Source organism: Chiloscyllium punctatum, chromosome 1 (assembly GCF_047496795.1).
Source record: "Chiloscyllium punctatum isolate Juve2018m chromosome 1, sChiPun1.3, whole genome shotgun sequence".
In the NCBI taxonomy this organism is placed as follows: Eukaryota; Metazoa; Chordata; class Chondrichthyes; order Orectolobiformes; family Hemiscylliidae; genus Chiloscyllium; species Chiloscyllium punctatum.
Window position 1 is genome coordinate 153,770,392 of NC_092739.1, and position 22,441 is coordinate 153,792,832.

A 22,441-nucleotide genomic window follows, 5' to 3' on the forward strand; every position below is an offset into this window, starting at 1 on the left:
TCGTCAGTTCTTTTAGATGGACTCAGAACCAAGACATCTTGTTTTATTACAAAGAAATTCTCTGGCCTAGCAAAAATCTATTTTTCAATGAACACCACCAAAACAGTTGATCTAATCATCATCATATTACTACCATGATGAAATCTTAAGCCAACAGTGACTACACAGCACAATTTGGAGATGCTGGTTTTGATTGGGGTGTACAAAGTTAAAAATGACAATACCAGGTTATAGTCCAGCAGGTTTATATGGAAGCACTAGCTTTTACAGTGCTGCTCCTTCATCAGGTGGTTGTGGAGTATAATATCATAACCTCACAGAATTTGTAGCAAAAGTTTACAGTGTGATGTAACTGAAATTATATATTGAACAAGATGTGGATTGTTAGTTAAGTCTCTCATCTTTTAGAATGACCATGTTGGTTTCAATTCTTTCACATGTAAATCACAGAACGTTTTTTAAAAGTTACATTCTCAAGTCAACTTTAACAGTTGGTGTCATGTCAGCCAGATAATGTATTGAAGGTGTGAGCTTCCCTGTGTGAGACTGTCTGTGCCACAATGGTCAGGCTGATTCTAATCTGAAAAATGGATTTACAGAATCTTACATGGATTCATGCAGTTTTTGAGCAAAATAAAATCTAATTTGTGCAAGTATAAATTCACCCCACAAACTTATATGTGTGTGTGTGCATGGTGGGTTCGGTACTCATGGGAATGGCCTCAACCGGGACCTTGGGTTCATGTCACACTACATGTGATCCCATTGCACTATATATACACACACACACACACATACACTCCTACACACACACACACACACACACACACACACACACACAAACACCTCCCCACCTCATCACACATACCCATATCTGGGCCAACATGACACCAATTGTTAAAGTTCACTTGAGAGCGTAACTTTGTTAAAAAGTTCTGAGATTTACATAAGAAAGAACTGAAACCAACATGTTCATTCTAAAAGATGAGAGACTTAATCAATCCAGGTCTTTTTCAATACATAATTTCAGTTACATCACACTGCAAACTTTAGCTATAAATTCTGTGAGTTACGATATTAGCACCTGATGAAGGAGCAGTGCTCTGAAAGCTAGTGCTTCCATATAAACCTGTTGGACTATAACCTGGCGTTGTGTGATTTTTAACTTGGTACATCGCCTAGGAAAGTAATGGAGGCAGGACAGCTTACAAACCTTGAAAAAAATTTGGATGAGTATTTCAAACATAACATTCAAGGATTTGGGACAAGTGCAGGAAATTGGGATTAGCATACTTTTCGTGGTAGTTATGTCGGTGCGGACTCCATGCGCCAAAGGGCCTTTTCTGCGCTGTATGAATCTATTTTTTTTTTAAGTCATTCAAATTATTTCTCTGGGATTTTCCAAGGCCACAAAAGGTACTGATGTACCTCTGATAAGAGGAGGAGGAAGAAAATTGCATTTATAGAGTAGTGAATTGGAGATGGAGGGGGTACATTTTGGTTTGAAAGTTGTAGGAGGAACTGAATGAGATTAGGATCATAATAACAAATACAAGGAGTTACACACAATAAGGAAGCTGGATGCAGGTATAACTAGTGCTGAAAAAGTACAAGTTGAAAATATTTGAGAACATGATGCTAAAAATAATGAAATGATGAGAGCAGCAATGAACAAAGCCAACTGGATAAGAAATTATAGAGTAAACACCTTAGGATACGCATCAGGAGAGGTGATAATCAAATTTCATAAAGCTCTAGTCAGATCGCACACTTTATGCTCGATCAAATTCCTCTTGCTAAGACCCAAGGTACAATTTGAGCTTGAGAGAAATAATAAAAAAATGTGCAGCAGTATAAGTAAACAAGATCTAATTAGTACCAATGACCTCATCAGATCAGGACTCCCACCTGTACATACCGGTTGAGTTTGACAAGTAACGTTTAACATTAAGTGAAATACTTCAAGTTGAATCATTTTCGTTCACTTGGGTATACGTTTTTCACAAGACAGCACATTTTTAAAAAAAGCTTTCAGAGTTGCAGAGTAAAAGTCTGCCATTAAGTCCTGCTGTTAGTCATTCAGAGATGAGACAATTTGAAACATATTTTGAAGAAATACATTTGTAGAACACACGTATTAAAAGATGGGACATGTGCAAATCAAGGAGGTGAGTGTGGGAGAAAACAGCCTTCGATTTTAAAAGTCAAACCGTAGGAGGAACAAAATTAGATGCAGAGTTTCAGAGTTTGGAAAATAGAATAAACTAGAATAAAGTACATCAATGCAAGGTAGTAAATGGTGAAGGATGATAAACAGTACATATAACACCATATCTGCAGCTGAGAAGAAACAAGGGATGCATGCTACATGAAACACTCAAAATTTCAACACTAAAGAAAACCCATTCACCTTCAATGTTCTATTCTCCCAAATTAGTCAAAACGTATTCCAGTTAATCATCCATACCATTTAACTCTGATGGTTATAAAGCAAAAGACTTACCAGTGGTACATTTATGTCATAGTCAGACTTTTTTGGGAAAAAAACATTTGCGCTCAGCCAGTGGTGGGATTCTGAAATGCACTGCCTAGGAAAGTAGTGGAGGCTGTACACCTTATAACCCTTGAAAAAAGTTTGGATGAGTACTTCAAACATAATATTCAAGGATATGGGACAAGTGCAGGAAATTGGGATTAGCATGCTTTTAGTTATGTTGGTGCAGACTCAATGTGCCAAAGGGCCTTTTCTGTATGATTCTATTTTTTTTAAGTCATTCAAGTTATTTAATAAATTGAAAAAAATTTCAGCATTAACAATCTGAATTAAATTCTGGACCAGACAGCGATTGATCATTTATGCGTTACAATATCAGCAATTGGTTGTTCTGTACCCTTACGGAACAGATCATTTTATCCAAACATTAAAGTTGATGTTTTACCAACATTCAGTTTTCTGCCAAAGATCTAAATTTTTCAGTTTTTTTAAATCTTTTGGATGGTGAGCAATATTCCCAAGACCTATTCTCGATGCTTTTCTAATACCACACTTTTGCAGGATTATGAGTTTCCCACAAGAATAAATGACAATCACACCATTCTAAAAGGAAAACTGACATCTTCTGTAGCAGCAGAAATTTACAGAAATCTTCCACCCACTAAAGTTTGAAGCATTCCATTTATCTTAGCAAGCTACAAGAATTTGCAACTCATGCTTAAAGTTCATCCATTTTGAGCAGCTTTATCGAAAATAATGCAAAAAAACTACTGCAGCTTTCTCATGTTTTTATGTGACAGAATCATTTCCTCAAACATTATTTCTGCACTGCAAAGCCAGTGCTAAACGTTGAGTTAGCCTTGAGCTTTTTGCCTTTTACTGTAGAGCCTGTCTTCACTATCTTCCTCCCTTATCAGTTTTAATCGAATTTAAGGTTCCCCTAAGCCTAAGCTTTACCAAACTGCAGCAGAAATCAAGAGAATGAAACTACAGCATTACAAGCTCATAATTTAATAACCACAAGGCCACTAAACAGTATTCTACAATAAGACATGAAGGATATCTTTAATATAAACCTGCCAGAGTCGTCACTTCTGTGGAGTTGTTAATACATTAAAAAGACAGTAACCTTTCACAAGGTATTACAAACACTCCCGCTGATCTTTCTGCCACTGCATTAACACACAATATCTTAAATGTTGACTGAATAATTCCACCAAATCCCTGCCAATACCCATCCACTTTTGGACTACTGGTTTAGCTTGACAACTGATCCAAAACATCTTGCTCTGGTCAACGGCTTTGCTGGTAATACAAACACTGGGATGTCTGTGGAGAAAGTGAGGAGTGCAGATCCTGGAGATCAGAGTCAAAGAGTGTGGAACTGGAAAAGCACAGCTGTCAGGCAGCATCTGAGGTGCAGCAGAATCGATGCCCTTTATCAGGAGTCAGGATGAAGGGCTCATATGCGAAACTGTGCTTTACTCTTATAATTGGATAACAGCAGTGCTCATATATGCGTCTCTCTGACGTCTGGACAGACTTCAATAGGAACAGGAAATGGCCACTCAAACCTTCAAGCGTGTTCCATCATTAAACTGAATCATGGCCAATTTGCATCTTAATTCCATTAATCCAGTTTGGTTCTGATAATGCAAACATTGTTGCCAATAAAAATCTGCCGATTGTAGTTCTTACATTGATCTCAGACAATAGCTTTTCTTTAGGTGGGGGTGAGAGAGGTTTGAAGGAAGAGAAGATTTGGACCTTCACTACCCAGTTTGAAAACATTTTGGGAGTTGTAGTCCTTCCCTACAAAACATATCAACTTCTATGATTACCTTAAGTAGTATAACGTAATCATGCCTACATTTTTGAGGCAATGCTCAATTGGTCTGTGCATACTGTCTACATAGTTTAAATCCTGTGAACTCCAGCATTATAAGGTAAATCTGTTTCAAACCCCTGCCAAAGCTAGTATGCAATGTCCAGAAAGGAATGCCTTTTACATCAGGCTCTGTAGAGCTGTAACATTACTTTCATGCTTCAACCCTCAGGATTGGACTGACATTACATTAGCTTTTTAATTTTTTTTCTAAAAACAACTTGTCCACTAATATTAAGTGATTGTTGTTTGTGGACAAACTGAATCCCTCAGTTCATTGGCAACTGAGTTGCATACATTTAGAAAACTCTGACGTACATAATGTGCTTTCAACATGGGTGACAATGGGAAACTGCTGTACTCAATTAGAAAAAAAAATCTTATGGTACTTAAAATATTTCTGGACATACAAATAACAAAAGAGTTGAGTATGAAGATGAATGCAGATTGCAAAAATGAAGATCATGTACTGGGGAGGGTGGTGAAGTGTGAACATAGCTTCAAAAAATCTTTAAATAAAGGCTCCCAGAGTTCTGTAGGACCTGAGTCAATTGTTGCAATTCCTGGTGTAAATGTTTTACAAAGCTCATTGGACTTCAGCCAAATCCCAAAGGATTGTAAAGTAATAAATATCATTACCATCTTTAAATGAAAAGAGACATGAAATGTGAGATATATGTATTTTTTTTCTGTCCTTTCTGTCAGAAATTCATGAAAACCCAAATACAATATTACTATCATTATTCTTCAACATTAAATATTTATGCACAATTGATAACAATGCCTTCATTTTCTGCATGCATTTGTTTCCTGACATTCTGATATAAAACGAAAACTATAGCAGGACTGTTGTTGACTTTCAATGGCTTCCACATCAAATCGCTATTAAAAAAAGGGAAGGTTTCTAAATATTGTGAAATTGGAAGGCCGAAATTTGAAACAAAACTTAAAATAAGCAACTTTACACATATCCTTAGAATTGATCATTACTTTATCTTGTGTAAATTGGTATAAGGTATTACCAGCAAGTTTTCATCACCCACAGGAAAACAAAGTAAATCAAACCCACACTTCATCTTGCACTGTGTAAAGCTAAAGCCAAAATAATGTGAAGTACTGTCTGCATTTCAATTCTCCACAACAAAACAAGACACAAGATAAACAAGAGATCTGAACTACAAACAAGACTTCATTTGTGCTCCCACTTAGTGCTTGAACATTGTGCTTTAACAGTCATAAAGACTATTGTTAGGGAATGCATTCTATCATCAATTCAAATTAATTTATTAACAGAAAATAATTCTTAGCATGTCAGTTTATAATCAAGATCTGATGACACAGAAACTGAAAAGAGATGTAGAGCATTTAACTCATCGGGCTACTTTGCCATTCGAAAGGATCGACGGTCGATCTTCCATCTCAATGCCACGATTCTGCCCCAAATTTTGACATGTTTAGTATCAGAAGTCCATTTTTTTCTTAAATATATTCAGTGACTTTTCTTGCATAGCTTCTGCAACAGAAAACTCTACGCATTCATCGCCTGAATGAAGAAATCTCTTCTAATTGCATTCCAAAATGGCCTATTACATGTACTGAGACTATGACGTACGCCAGGCAAAACTACTCCTGTATCTAGTCTATCCACCCCGGCATAATTTAATACATTTCAATGAGTTCCTCTCTCATTCTTCCAGTGAATACAGGCTCAGGTGACTAAATCTTTCCTTATATGCAAAATGTGCAATCCCAGGAATCAGTCTGATGAACCTTTGCTGAACGCCCTCTATGGAGAAAGTGAGGACTGCAGATGCTGGAGCCCAGAGTTGAAAAAGGTGGTGCTGGAAAAACACAGCAGGCCAGGCAGCATCTGAGGAGCAGGAGAATTGACATTTCGGGCATAAGCCCTTTCCTGAAGAAGGACTTATGCCCGAAACGTCGGTTCTCCTGCTCCTCAGATGCTGCCTGGCCTGCTGTGTCTTTCAAGCACCACATTTTTCAACTCTGAACTCCCTCTATGGCAAGTTTTTCTTGAGATAAGGTGATCAAAGCTGTGCACAATACTCCAAATGTGATCTCACCAAAGCCCTGTACAGTTGCACTAAGACTTACTTATTCCTGTTATCAATCCCTCTTGAAATGAAGGACAATATATCATTTGTCTTGCTGTTTGTGACACTTGCATTTTTTTTTCAATAGACAATTGGTGCAGGAGTAGGCCATTCTGCCCTTCGAGCCTGCACCACCATTCATTATTATCATGGCTGATCATCCTCAATTAGTATCCTATTCCTGCCTTATCTCCATGACCCTTGATTCCACTATCCTTGAGAGCTCTATCCAACTTTTTCTTAAATGAATCCAGAGATTGGGCCTCCACTGCCCTCTGGAGCAGAGCATTCCACACACCCACCACTCTCTGGGTGAAGAAGTTTCTCCTCATCTCTGTCCTAAGTGGCCTACCCCTTATTTTTAAGCTGTGTCCTCTGGTTCGAGACTCACCCATCAGCGGAAACCTGTTTCCTGCCTCCAGAGTGTCCAATCCTTTAATAATCTTATACATCTCAATCAGATTCCCTCTCAGTCTTCTAAACTCAAGGGTATACAAGCCCAGTTGCTCCAATCTTTCAACAGAAGATAGTCCCGCCATTCCAGGAATTGACCTCATGAATCTACGCTGCATTCTCTCAAAAGCCAGAATGGCCAATGTACAAAGATACCCAGGTCACTTTGTAATATCAGCATTTCCTAATCTAACATTTAAACAATACTCTACTATTTTGTTTTTCCTACGAAAATGCAATTGTTTACATTTAACTATGTTATACTGCACCTACCATGCATTTCCCATTCCTTCAATATTTTGTTAATTATGGGTGGGCCACTTTTCCTGTCGAGTTCTTTCATTTTCACGAAATATTAACTGTTGTCTGGAATGTTAATTGTTTAGAATAAAGACAAATACCACTACCCTGACATGATGTATCCAGCAGGCATCATGTGAAGATTAACAGAATGATCCATCATGGTTTCTATGGTCAAATATCCCAATTGTCATTTTGATTTACATCTGAAGGTAGTGTACTTGGGCAAAGACATAAATGTTGCAATACCAAATGAAACTACACTCAAATATAAGCTTCAGCCTTTAGAAAAGGCAGCAATATTTAAATGCTTCTCATTCCATACATTCTATATTACACATTCTACAAAGTCCACTTGTTGTACTGTGTTCACAACTTAACATAATTTTTCCGTCTATGATTTAAATATTGCATCGTTATTTTTAAGTATCTGTGCCTTAATTAATGGACTACTGAAACAAGTTGCATCAGTTTTATGCTGTTAATTACATCATTACACGTTCACAAAACCACACTTGCCCAGAGGACTCATAAGGTTTAACCCTAAATAAATTTAGTTTTGCAGATTTATTTTCCTTTGTCATAGGGGCCACAAAATCATGCGGCACAAATAATGCAGCAAAATAATGCAAGATTAATTACCAAGTTAGCCTGTCAGTAAGCACAAATATGAAGATATAGTCGAGTGGTGATGGGGTAAGGGTAGTCAGTTGATATTTCCGAGAACACAAGCTTACCTCTCTCCGCCTTGATGCCCAGCAGCTCTGTTTAATCTTCCACACCACAGCAGCCACCAATAGTAACGACAGAAAACAACTGCAAAATATTTTTTTGAAAAAACAACAGTCAATGCTGAGAAAAACATCCATCTAAAGCTAGAAGTCAGCTTTTGGCACCGAACCACATGGCTTAACGACTTAAAGCAAAGATCAGGTAAATTTTAAAATTACTTCCATTTAAAATCAATCATTTTGATATTCAACAGCAGTTCCTTAATAAAGGCATTGTTTGTACGAGGGGTCTATAATAGGGGACCAATAGCAGAGTAGTATTACTGCAGGATAAAGAACTAAGACACTCAAGTAATGTTTGAATAACCTACAGCAGATGATGGAATGCAAGTGATTTTAAAATTGGAATTCTTGGCTAATAATGATCATGAAACCATGTTAATTGTCATAAAAACACAACAATATCCTTCAGGTAAAAGGAATCTAATGTCCATGCCTGGTCTAGCAAACAAGTAACTCTAGACTCTCAGCAATGTGGTCGACTCTTAGCTGTCTTCTGAAATAGACGAGCAAATTATTTAATCAAAATAGTCTCAGTCTCAAAAAAAGGAATGAAACCACATGGAGCGGCTGGTATTGTTCCAAGCACCAGAAATAACAACAGCAAATTCAACCTGCAAAGTCCTCCATTGCGACATCTGGAAGCAAGTGTCAAATTGGGAGAGATATCTCAGACTGGTAAAGCAATAGCCTGATATCATCATGCCCAAAGAATCATATTCTCCAGATAATGCACCAGACAATACTACCATCACCCCAGTATTATATGTCCCACTGACAAGGTAGATCCAACAGAAATTATGGCGCGGGGGCACAGTCAGAATGGAGTTGCCATGGTAATCCTCAGCATTGACTACAGAAGCCTTAAGGCATCAGGTCAAACAGAGACAAGGAAACGTCATGATGATTACCATAGAACATCACACCTTCAGTTGATGACTTAGTGTTCTACCATGTTGAACAGCATTGAGAGGCAAAACATACTTAACCTCATCCTCACCAATCTGCTGGCTGCAGATGTATCTGTGCATGAGTGTCCACTGCAAAGTTTTTGTGGAGATAAAGTTCCATCTACACACTGAGAATACCCATAAACCATAAACCTACATAACTCTAACAGGACTCGACAAGGTGAATGCAGGAAGGATGTTCCTGATGACCAAGGAGTGCAGAACCAGGAGTCACAGTCAAAGGATATAGGCTCAACCATTTAGGACTAAGATGAGGAAAAATGTCTTTCACCCATACAGTGATGAGCCTGTGGAATGCTCTACCACTGCAAGTGGTTAAGATTGAATATTTTTAAAGAATTAGACAATAAACAAGAGGTGCAGGAGTAGGCCATTCTGCCCTTCGAGCCTGCACCACCATTCATTATGATCACGGCCTCAATAACCCTGGATTCCACTATCCTTGAGAGCTCTATCTAACTCTTTCTTAAATGAATCCAGAGACTGAGCCTCCACTGCCTTCTGGGGCAGAGCACTGCACACACCCACCACTCTCTGGGTGAAGACGTTTCTCCTCATCTCTGTCCTAAATGGCCTACCCCTTATTTTTAAGCTTTGTCCTCTGGTTCGGGACTCACTCATCAGCAGAAACATGTTTCCTGCCTCCAGAGTGTCCAATCCTTTAATAATCTTATACGCCTCAATCAGATCCCCTCTCAGTCTTCTAAACTCAAGGGTATACAAGCCCAGTCGCTCCAATCTTTCAACATAAGATAGTCCCGCCATTCCAGGAATTGACCTCGTGAAGCTATGCTGCAATCCCTCAATAGCCAGAATGTCCTTCCTCAAATTTGGAGACCAGAACTGCACACAATATTCCAGGTGCGGTCTCACCAGGGCCCTGTATAGCTGCAGAAGAACCTCTTTGCTTCTATACTCAATCCCTCTTGTTTTGAAGGCCAGCATGCTATTAGCTTTCTTCACTACCTGCTGTACCTGCATGCTTGCCTTCATTGACTGGTGTACAAGAACACCCAGATCTCTCTGTACTGCCCCTTCACCTAAATTGATTCCATTTAGATAGTAATCTGCCTTCCCGTTCTTGCCACCAAAGTGGATAACCATATATTTATCCACATTAAAATGCATCTGTCATGCATCTGACCACTCACCTAACCTGTCCAGGTCACCCTGTAATCTCCTACCATCCTCCTCACATTTCACCCTGTCACCCATCTTTGTATCATCAGCAAATCTGTTAATGTTACTATTAATACCATCTTCTATATCATTAATATATATTGTAAAAAGCTGCAGCCCCAGCACTGATCCATGCGGTACCCCACTGGTCACCGCCTGCCATTCCGAAAGAGAGCAGTTTATCAGTACTCTTTGTTTCCTATCAGCCAACCAATTTTCAATCCAAGTCAGTACTTTGCCCCCAATACCATGCGCCCTCACTTTGATCACTAACCTCCTATGTGGGACTTTATCAAAGGGTTTCTGAAAGTCCAGGTACACTACATCCACTGGATCTCCCTTGTCCATCTTCAAGGTACATCCTCAAAAAATTCCAAAAGATTAGTCAAGCATGATTTCCCCTTCATAAATCTGACTCTGACCTATCCTGTTACTGCTATCCAGATGTGTCGTAATTTCATCCTTTATAATTGACTCCAGCATCTTTCCCACCATTGAAGTCAGATAAAGCTCTTAGGATTAGAGGGATCACAGAGAGGAAAAATCACAGAAACAGGGTAGAGAGTTGCACGAGTTATCATCATTACACTGAATGGAGAAGCAGGCCTGAAAGGCCAAATGGCCTATTCCTGTTCCTACTTTTTTACATTTCTATGTCACAGAGCTAAGTGGAACAGACTTTGAACTGATCTTAAAACCCAAGAATGGCATCCATGAGGTAATGTGGGCCATCAGCAACAACTGAACTGTATTCCAGCACAACGGGCAATCACAAAAAAGTCCTCTTATACTCATTGAACCAGCATTGATCCATTAGCTTGATGTTAATAGTAGAGATGTGATAAGAGGATATGCCAGGAATACCTGAAAATGTGTTGGCAACCTGTCGAAATTATAATAACAGGTCTTCCCATGTGCAAAACAGTATATACAGCAAGTGATAAACAGGGTGAAAGTAAACATTTTTAACTCTTTGATTCCACAAAGATCACAAGAGACTTAGTTTCTTTGTCAAAGCATTTATTGGTGTTTGCATAGGAGGTGTACTGAATGATGGTGCACAACTCTCCAAATTGTTACAAGACGATTTATATTATTGAGATAACAGGTTTCCACTAAGGTTACACATTTATGCAGTTATTTCTATCCAACGGTACTCATTCTACTTTACAGTCCAAGTCAGTAGATATGACTTTATCATCCTATCATATTCAAACCTTGTACATCGGATTATACGAACCAATCAAATTATAATGTTTGAATATATTATCCAAATTATTACACTTTCACGGCTACTGAGTATGCACTTTGTGATTTACAAAATACTTGATTGTTAGTTACCTGCCTTCACAGGGCTTAGTAATTCCATACAAGCCTTGCAGTCCTGCTACAAACAATGGTGAATGCTGGTAGACAGTTAAACAACATATAGGAGAAGGTGGCTCCCCAACTATCTCAATCTTCAATGATGGGGGAGCTTAGCAAATCAGTGTAAAAGATAAGGCAAGATAAGGCACTCATGACAATTTTAGGCAAAAAGTGTCACGTGGATGATCCAATACAGCCACCTCCACAGATCCATAAAATCACAAATGGCAAACCTACGTGATTGGTCAGAGAACATTTTTACTCTGACCTATTCGGATTTGCTTTACGGCTAAATAGGAGAAACACTAACAGGTTGAAAGCTAAAAATCAGTAGTAAATTGAAAAACATAAATTGAAAAACTAATTAATAAATAGAGATGCAGAGCCAGGTGATATGTCACTGCCGGTGGACTTCATTGTGGTTCATCATGAGCACATCCGTAACAATGTTGGTTGCTCCAGGAATTTGGGCTCAGAGTTCATGAGGTGCAGTCCGAGGTTCGGACGCTATGATATACCAGGGAGTTTTTTTCTGTTGTTTTTGTGGTGGGTGGAGAAATAGGGGTGGAGTGGGTTGAGTTGCCTGGGCACTATGGTGCAAGAGGCAATCACACCCCATCAACTATCTTAAATTCGGTCAGTGGTCAAGGATAGGAGGCTCTGACTATGAAAAGGCAGGTGGAAGGATCCAGGCAGTAATCCCTCAAGATCCTCCGCCCCCGTCCTTTTCTAACAGTTATAAGATTCTTGCTCCCTATGTGGATGAGAGTGGGGTTCAAAGGGAAAATTGAGCAAACTGATCATAAGCCATCAATACAAGTAGTAGGGTAGAGGGAGAATTCAATTGCATGGAAAATCAATAAAACAAAATTCAAGAAGGGTGAAGCGCATGTTAGTGATAAGCCTGATAGTTCTGAAAATGAAAGGAAGGGACAAAACATATACACATCATACTGGAGCAAGGAATCACCGGCGGCACGGTGGTATTGTGGGCGGCACGGTGGTACAGTGGTTAGCACTGCTGCCTCGCAGCGCCGGAGACCCGGGTTCAATTCCCGCCTCAGGCGACTGACTGTGTGGAGTTTGCACGTTCTCCCCGTGTCTGCGTGGGTTTCCTCCGGGTGCTCCGGTTTCCTCCCACAGTCCAAAGATGTGCAGGTCAAGTGAATTGGCCATGCTAATTTGCCCGTAGTGTTAGGTAAGGGGTAGATGTAGATGTAGGGGTATGGGTGGGTTACGCTTCGGCGGGGGCAGTGTGGACTTGTTGGGCCGAAGGGCCTGTTTCCACACTGTAAGTAATCTAATCTAATCTTAAAAAAAGTAATCTAATCTAATCTAATCTAAGAAATGGGATAACAGCAGAATAAGCAAAGTCTTTGTATCTGAAGGTGCGTAACATTCTAAGCAAAATTAATGAGTTTACAAACAGAGACAAATGGATATGATCTGGTGGTTTTACAGAGGCATGGTTTCAGGGAGACAAGGTTTAAGAATTAATCTCGAAGGATACTCATTGAATCAGGAAGACATAGAGAAAGGAAAAGGAAATGCTGCAGCTTTGGTAGGAAAGAAAGAGATCAATGCTTTGAACGAGAAATGATATTAGTCAGTCCCATAAATAGTAGATCCACAGTTGAACCAATGTAATTAAGGAATGTGTGTAAGGGGCTTGCAAGAAAGGTACAACATGGACGATTTTAATATGGACGTAGATAAGATTAGTCAAATTAGTAAGGGTAGCCTCAACAGAGAGTTCTGCCTCATCTGCTCCCAAGAGGACCAGTTCACCACAAAACAGATTAGATGGTCTCCTTTTTCAATGAGCACAATTTCCCTTCCCACGTCATCGATGAGGCCCTCCAGCACATCTCATCCACTTTCTGCACCTCTGCCCTCGAAACCTACCCCTCCAACCGCAACAAGGACAGAACCCCCCAGTCCTCATTTTCCACCCCACAAACCTCCATATACATCGCGTCATCCTCCGCAATTTCCACCACCAGAGATATATTTCACTCCCCATTCTTATCTGTGTTCAGTAAAGACCATTCCCTCCAGACTCTCGACAGGTCTATACCCCACTGACAAACCCACCTTCCCCTCCCGGTACCTTCCTCTGCCACCATCACAGGAATCGCAAAACCTGCACCCACACCTCCTCCCTTACCTTCGTTCAAGGCCCCAAAGGAGCCTTCGTCATCCATCAGAGTTTAACCTGCACTTCAACTTATTGTATCCGTTGCACCCGATACGGTCTCCTCTATATTGGGGAGACAGGACGTCTACTTGCAGAATGCTTCAGAGAACATCTCTGGGACATTCTCATCAACCAACCCCACCGCCCCAAACACTTGAACTCTCCCTCCTGCTCCACCAAGAACATGCAGGTCCTGGGCTTCCTCCATCGCCAAACCCTAATCATCCAACCTGAATGCCTCATCTTTCGCCTTGGGACCCTCCAACCACATGGGACCAATATGGATTTCACCAGTTTCTTCATTTCTGCTCCCCCCACCTTATCCCAGATCAAACCTTCCAACTCGGCACCACCCTCATAACCTGTACTACCGCTCCATCGTCCTTCCCACCTAGCTATCCAACCCTCCTCTCCAACCTATCACCATTACCCTCACCGTCATCTACCTATCGCACTCCCAGCTACCTCCCCACCCCCAGCCCCATCTCCCTCCCATTTATCTCTCAACCCCCTTGGCTCACAAGCCTTAAACCTGATGGAGGGCTTTTGCCCGAAACGATAATTCTCCTACTCCTCGGATGCTGCCTGACCTGCTGTGCTTTTCCAGGCCACACTCTCGACTCAATGGATAGTTCACAGAGTGAAATGGAGATTGTTTCTTGGAGCAATATGTTGAGGAATGAACCAAGGAGCAGGTTGTTCTGAATTTAGTGTCATGTAATGAGATGGGATTAATCTATAATCACATCAAAAATGATTGTGTAGAGAACAGCGATTGTAGCATGTTGGAATTTCAAACTTAGTTTGAGGACACAAAATTTGAGTCCTGTATTTGTGTTCTGGTTTAAACAAAGATAATTACATAAGCATGAGGACAGATTTAACCCTGGTGAACAGAGTGGAAATTCTAAAATGGAGTCCAGAGATGAACGGTGGCAGAAACGTAAGAAATTCAATTATTCCCAACTAAAACATATTCCAGAGAGAAACCAAGATTGGAAGGGATGGGGGAGGGAGAGATGGCTCTCATGGCAAAGCAATGAGCTCAAAATAATGTTAGGAAAGTTTGTTTTCAGATGTCACCATATTAGGTAACATCATCAGTGACAATCTCTGGTGAAGCGCTGGTGGCCTGTCCTACCTCTCTTTCTAGGTCTTGGTTTCTCAAGGTGGGCGATGTCATTTCTGGCTCTTTTTTTCAAGGGAAGGTAGATAGGATCTAAAATCAATGTGATTATTGATGGAGTTCTGGTGAGAATGCCATGCCTCTAAAAATTCTCTTGCGTGCCTTTTGTTTTGCCTGTCCTAGGATGGGTGTGTTGTCCGAGTCAAAGTGGTGTGCCTCTTTGTCTGTATGTATGGAAACTAGTGATAGTGGGTCGTGTAATTTGGTGGCTAGTTGGTGTTCATGTATCCTGCTGGCATGTTTCTTGTTTGTTTGTCCAATGTATGTTTTTTTACAGTTCTTGCATGGTATCTTGTAAATGACGTTAGATTTGATGGTAGTATCTGATGGATCCTGTTATTTCATTAGTTGCTGTTTAAGTGTGTTGGTAGGTTTGTAGGCTACCATGATACCAAGGGGTCTGAGTAGTCTGGAAGTCATATCTGATATGTCTTTGATGTTAGGTAAAGTGGCCGTAGTTTTAGGTTGTGTTGTGTCTGCTTGTTTGGGTTTGCCAGAGACACTCACTGATGATGTTTCTTAGTATGGTGACAAAACATCTGAAAACAAATTTTCTAGCTCAGCGGGCTAACTTACATACTTAATGTAAGAGAAAAACTAGACTGCAATGGTTCAAAAAGGCAGCTAATCACCATCTTCTCAATGGTAACTAGAGTCAGACAGCCAGCAACACCCACATTCCATGTATGGGGGAGAAAACTAAATCATATCATATTGCAAAGGTCAGTGACAGGCTGGAGGATTGAAAAACTTTTAAAGATCAATAATGGGTTACTAAAAAGTAATAAAAGGACAAGGCTTCATTACAAAACATAAAAATCTAAAATAGAAGCTTCTATAAATGCATAAAGAGAAAGAGTAGTGAAAGTGAATGCTGATCCCTTAGACAATGAAACTGGGGAGAAACACGAATGGCAGAGACACAATCAACACTGTGATTCAGTTTTTATGGTGAAAGACAGTGAAACCATGTCAATAGCAACATAGTAGTAATGCAGAGGTTATAGAACATAGTACAATTCAGCAGAGGAACAGGCCTTTCAATCGACCATGTCTGCCCCCCAACCATGATAAAATTCCAAATTATTCCCATCTACCTGCATATGGTTCATATCCCTCTATGCTCTGTCTGTTCATGTGTCTTTCTAAATGCCTCTTAAATATTGATGTTGTATCTGCTTCTACTACCATCTCTGATGGTATGCTCCAAGGCACCTTCCACCATCTGCATAAGAACTTGTCTTACATCTCCTTTAAACATCCCCCACCTCATCCTAAATGCTATGCTCCTTAGTATTTATATTTCCCCCCTGGGATAAAGACACCCATTATCCACACCTCTCAAATTACTTCTGACACTCCAGTGAAAATAATCTAAGTGTGCCCAACCTTTCAGGACTTAAACACTTAATGGTAAGGTCCTAGGGAGTGTTGCTGAACAAAGAGACCTGGAAGTGTAGGTTCATAGCTCCTTGAAAGTGGAGTTGCAAGTAGATAGGATAGTGAAGAAGGCGTTTGGTATGCTTTCCTTTAACGGTCAGAGAGTATTGAATACAGGAGTTGGGAGGTCATGTTGCGGCTTTTCAGGACATTGGTTAGGCCACTGTTGGAATATTGCATGCAATTCTGGTCTCCTTCTTATAAGAAGTATGGTGTGAAACTTGAAAGGGTTCAGAAAAGATTTACAAGGATGTTGCCAGGATTGGAGGATTTGAGTTATAGGGAGAGGCTGAATAGACTGTGGCTGATCTCTCTGGAGGGATGAAGGCTGAGGAGTAACCTCAAAGGTTTATAAAATCATGAGGGGCATGGATAGGATAAATAGACAAAGTGTCTTCTCTGGGGTGGGGGAGTCCAGACTAGAGGGCACAGGTTTAGGGTGAGAGGGGCAAGATATAACAGGGACCTAAATGGCAACTTTTGATGCAGAGCGTGGTGCCTGCATGGAATGAGCTGCCAGAGGTAGTGGTTGGTGCTGGTACAATTACAACATTTAAGAGGCATCTGGATGGGTATATGAATAAGAAGGGTTTGGAGGGATATGGGCCAAGTGCTGGCAAATGGGGTGAGATTAGGTTGGGACATCTCCTCGGCATGGACGAGTTGGACCAAAGGGTCTGTTTCCATGCTGTACATCTCTATGACTGTGACACCCAACATGACCTCCTTCTCATAGCAACATGCCCTAGAACATGAACATAACCAGCAATGCTAAGCACTCATTCAGACCCTCACCCACTTCCTTTGGCTCCTTGCTTAAATTCCTTCAGCTCCTTGCTTAAATTTCTTCCTGTGCCCTTGACTGGACCTAGCCTTTCCGTAACTACCCTCTCGCTCAGAACATACATGCAATTTGCCTTGGGATTCTCATTAATCCTATTTTCCAAGGAAATTTTATGCCCCTTTTAGGTGAGATCCGGAGTAAAAGAAAAGGAGGAATTTAAAACGAACACGATCACCAGGAAAAAGTACTCAGCAAACTATTGTAATTCAAGGCAGACAAGTTCCCAGGGCCTGATAGCTGACATCATCACATTTTAGAGTCATAGAGATGTACAGCACGGAAACAGACCCTTCGGTCCAACCCATCCATGCTGACCAGATATCCCAACCCAATCTAGTCCCACCTGTCAGCACCCGGCACATATCTCAAAAGGAACTGGCAGCAGAGAGTGAATGCATTTGTTAAAAATTCTAAACCTATCAACAAGGGCACAAATAATTAGGTTATGGAAACACCATCACTCCATGTACCCTTCCAACTCATACCAAATCCACACTTGAATATATGTTGCACTTGTTTCATTCTGCAATTCCTCCTACAATTAAGTGAGATCTATCAACAGAAATGGGCAATGGAAGTAGCTTTTGGAAGTAAACGATGTTACTCTTAGCCCACATTGATAAAATGCTCCCAAAGCCTTCCATGACATTACTCAAATTAATGCATCCCGGCTAATACTGCTGATAGGTAACACTTGTCACAAGCAAAAGGGAAGGGCTGCAAAGTTGTCATCATACACAGACTTGTAACCAAAACATTAAGCTGTCTCCCAGCATTCTTCGGGAATGAAAAATATTAATTAATGCATCATGTCTCTTCAAAAGCTGCAGCTCTCTCAGGTCTAAAACATTGGTTTGTCTTCCGAAAGGAGAGACAGCAATGTTAACCTATTTTGCACTGTTCATTTACTTTTCGCAAGAACATGAATATTGGATCAAAACAGAGCACGCTGAAACGCAAAGAGATTTACACAAGTAATGTGCCTTAAAATTCTCAAACCTGATCAAACTAGCTGAAAAAAGTACAAGTCTACATTAGTAGAAGCAATCTGCATGTTGAGCCATGGGGTGGTGTTACAGACACGAGACTACTCTTGCTCAGAGAGCATCAACCATCTTGAGATGCCATTCAATCTTGCATCACAAGATGATTGCTCAAGAAGCATCTCAAGCAAAATAATTTTCTGTCACCTGCAAACTATGGACTGAAGTGGATATAGACAGCTTTAAATGAAAACACTGTTCTTTTAAACACCACATAGGCTTGCATAAATGAAAGCAGTTTGTCACAGCTGACACCAAACCAGTTCACTAAGTACCATTACTCGCCTGCACCTACTGAAAAATGACAACTCCATGAAAAGGAAGACTTCTTTTGATGTCTCTGTCATAAAGCCTTCACCTGGGAAAACAGAGATCTCTCATTTCAGGAGCACTTATTTCCTAACATTTCCTGCTGATACCTAACATCTTGCAGTTTGTGAAATTTACTTGTAGATGGCACCTCCTTGTGGACATGACTGACACCAGATTACGGAACAACCTTTCTGGTTTATACTTTATCACGGCACTTGGACAATGCCACAGGAAGACATCGTTCCAATATTTGCTTAACGTGTTGCAAGAATTCAAATAAAAATCCTGAAATGTAATGAGATTTGAGATTTTCTTTCTAGACCAGATAGACCAAAGCTTTTAAATTTGAAATGTACACATTATTTGACAATTGGTAAGTTTCCAATTAGTCTGTAGAATGCACTGACAAATTCATCCTGCTTATAAAAGCAAATTTCTGCGGATGTTGGAATCTGAAACCAAAAAAGAAAATGCTGGAAAATCTCAGCAGGTCTGGAAACATCTACAAGGAGAGAAAAGAGCTGACGTTTTGAGTATAACTGACCCAGGGAGGCATTTATACTAGGCTGAGAGAAGGTGAGTCATGGCTCCAGAAGCAAAGGTAGCAATAAAGAGTGATAATGACAGTGCAAGAGAGAGATTATAGTGAGATTAGGAGCTGTGAATGACCAAGGCTGAAGCTAGTGCTATGTGACAAAATATGTGGGGGATGGGCCCACATGTCTGTCCTTGGCCTGCTGCAATATTCCAGTGAAGCTCAACGCAAACTGGAGGAACAGCATCTCATCTTCCGACTAGGCACGTTACAGCCTGCCGGTCTCAACACTGAATTCAACAACTTCAGATGATTATCCCACCTCAACCCCTCTGTTTTCATTCTGCTCCATAATTTTATTTAATCTATTTTATTTATTTTTTAACATTTTTTTCACTGTTCTGTACCTCTTATTTCTTGATCGTCTCTCTTTCTCTCGCTCCCCACTCGTTCATCACCTTTTTCCTCTCCTCTTCCTCCTTTGCTACCCTTCTCCCCTGTTTTCCATTTTGCCTCTGCATCACCCATTCCCCCCCATCCCCCACAAATTTTGTCACATAGCACTGGCTTCAGCCTTGGTCATTCACAGCTCCTAAACTCCCTATAATCTCTCTCTGCAGTGTCATTATCACCTCTTTATTGCTACCTTTGCTTCTGGAGCCATGACACCTTCTCTCAGCCTAGTACAAATACCTCCCTATTTCTCCCTTTTCTTTAGCTTTGACAAAGGGTCAGTTAGACTCAAAACGTCAGCTCTTTTCTCTCCTTACAAATGCTGCCAGACCCGCTGAGATTTTTCAGTATTTTCTCTTTTGGTTTCATACTGCTTATAATATTAATTTTCATATCAGCTCGTCTGGCTGATCTAAGCATAGCGGCCCAACATTCTAATGCAGGGTGAAAATAGGCCCAGATAGAGAAAAGAGGATTGGTGGTTATGTTTGGAGTCCAGAAGTTCCACCAATACCTTTATGGGTGAAAATGTGTGATAATTACAGACCACACACACTCCCACTTGATCAGCTTAAAGAGGACAAGGCAGTACCACCCATGGCTTGTGTATAATCACAAGTTAAAACACTGTCCAAGAGGTCGAGTAGAAAATGCAGATGCTTTGAGTCACCTACCACTAGCAGAGACACCACCAGAGGTATCCCCAGTGGAAGAGTCTGTAATGGTGTTAAATTTTCTAGATCACTCCCAGTCTCCGCTAACAATATCAGACTTCACATGCAGAAAGATCTGGCCCGAGATAAACTGAAAGGTCTTTTCTCTGGGGTGGGCGAGCCCAGAACTAGAGGGCATAGGTTTAGGGTGAGAGGGGAAAGATATAAAAGAGACCTAAGGGGCAACTTTTTGACGCAAAGGGTGGTACGTGTATGGCATGAGCTGCCAGAGGAAATGGAGGCGAGTACAATTGCAACATTTAAGAGGCATTTGGATGTGTATATGAATAGGAAGGGTTTGGAGGGGTATAGGCCGGGTGCTGGCAGGTGGGACTAGATTGGGTTGGGATATCTGGTCAGCATAGACTGAAGGGTCTGTTTCCATGCTGTACATCTCTATGACTTTAGAAGTGATGAAAAGTTAAATTTTAAATGTTGATTGTAAATGCAGCAAGGTTAAAAACAATGATTGCAGATGCTGGAAACCAGATTCTGGATTAGTGGTGCTGGAAGAGCACAGCAGTTCAGGCAGCATCCAAAGATCTTCGAAATCGACGTTTCGGGCAAAAGCCCTTCATCAGGAATAAAGGCAGTGAGCCTGAAGCGTGGAGAGATAAGCTAGAGGAGGGTGGGGGTGGGGAGAAAGTAACATAGAGTAGGAAATGACCTGGGAGTTGCAGTGGGAGAGGGACTCCCTGAGATTTTTGTAGAGAAAGGAGGAAAACTTCTTCAAGGCAGGCATCCGTGCAAGACCTTTCAAAAACTCTGACCTCTAGATGGCACCGGTGATCTTTCAGGAACCACTTGAATCAGGAAGGGACCCAGAGGACCGGAAAGTGACGAATAGAACATTCTGTTTCAGAAAGAAAGGAGGCAGAAGACAGGAAACTATAGGCTGGTTAGCCTGGTCTCTGTCATTGTTAGGATTTTAGAGATTTTAGAGGAGCTTTACAAGAATGATCCCAGGGATGAAGACCTTGTTACATAAGGAGCAGTTGACGATTCTAGGTCTGTGATACATGGAGTTGAAAAGGATTTTTTGGGCAGGGTTCTGATTGAAATTTCCAGAATACCGAGAGGCCTTTATAGAATAGATATGAAAATGATATTTCCACTACAAGGAGTGTCTCGGACACAAGGGCACAGCCCGACAGAGAAAGGACGACACTTTGGAACTGAGATAAGGAGGAATTTCTTCAGCGACAGTGAGAATCTGTGGAACTCATTGTCACAGAAGGCTTTGGAGGAAAAGTCATTGAGAGTATTGAAGTCATAATTTGGATATGCCAGTGTTGGACTGGGGTGTACAAAGTTAAAAATCACACAACACCAGGTTATAGTCCAACAGGTTTAATTGGAAGCATTAGCTTTCGGAGCGCTGCTCCTTCATCAGGTGGTTGTGGAGGACACAATTGTAAGACACAGAATTTATAGTACAAGTTTACAGTGTGATGTAACTGAAATTATACATAGAAAAATACCTGGATTGTTTGTTGAGTCTTTCATCTGTTCGAATACAGAGATAGATGGATTCTTGATGAGTAAGGGGCTCAAGATTTACAGGGAGAAGCGAGGGCAGTACGGTTCATATCAGCTATGATTGAATAGCACAGCAACCTCGATGGGCTGAATAGCTTAGTTCTGCTCCTATAAACTTATGATCTCTTCAGATGCTTGACAAAAAGAACAAGAGTTGAACTCTTGACATCTACTATCATATTCCCATACCAATTCTAAAGCAGTGGCTTAAACACTTCCAAGCCATTATTGTCATTCTGCTTCACAATCTCCAAATCACATATCACCTTGAACAATTATCAGGACATTAACAGACCACTTCTTACACACATCACCATGACAATTACAGTGATCTGCCTACCCACTCATTTTAACATAACTCAAGTCTCAGAGATAGGGGTAGAATAGTCCTTAGCCACCTTACAGTTTGTCACAAAAAACCTTTACTTTATTGGACTACATCTGCAGAAAAAGCATGACTGGTTGCTACTCCTCGGCAGTATGTGAAAACAAATTACTCGAATGAAGTCACAGTGACACAATGCATTGAAACCAGCTGCAAGTCTGTTTATTAGCTTTGGTTAAATAATGAATATTCAAATTTTCTCATCTTTCACGTTACTATCAGTGAATGCCACCTAGCATGGA

At 40.6% G+C, this 22,441-nt stretch overlaps 1 protein-coding gene across 1 annotated transcript in view; it reads right to left on the reverse strand.

The window, feature by feature from the left end:
- The window catches only part of atrn (attractin), a 394,002-nt gene that overhangs the window by 138,553 nt on the left and 233,008 nt on the right, over positions 1 to 22,441 (reverse strand). Inside the window, exon 26 of the mRNA XM_072577202.1 lies at positions 7,981 to 8,059. Coding sequence (XP_072433303.1) covers positions 7,981 to 8,059 — 79 coding nt within the window. The remainder of the gene's footprint in view (positions 1 to 7,980; positions 8,060 to 22,441) is intronic.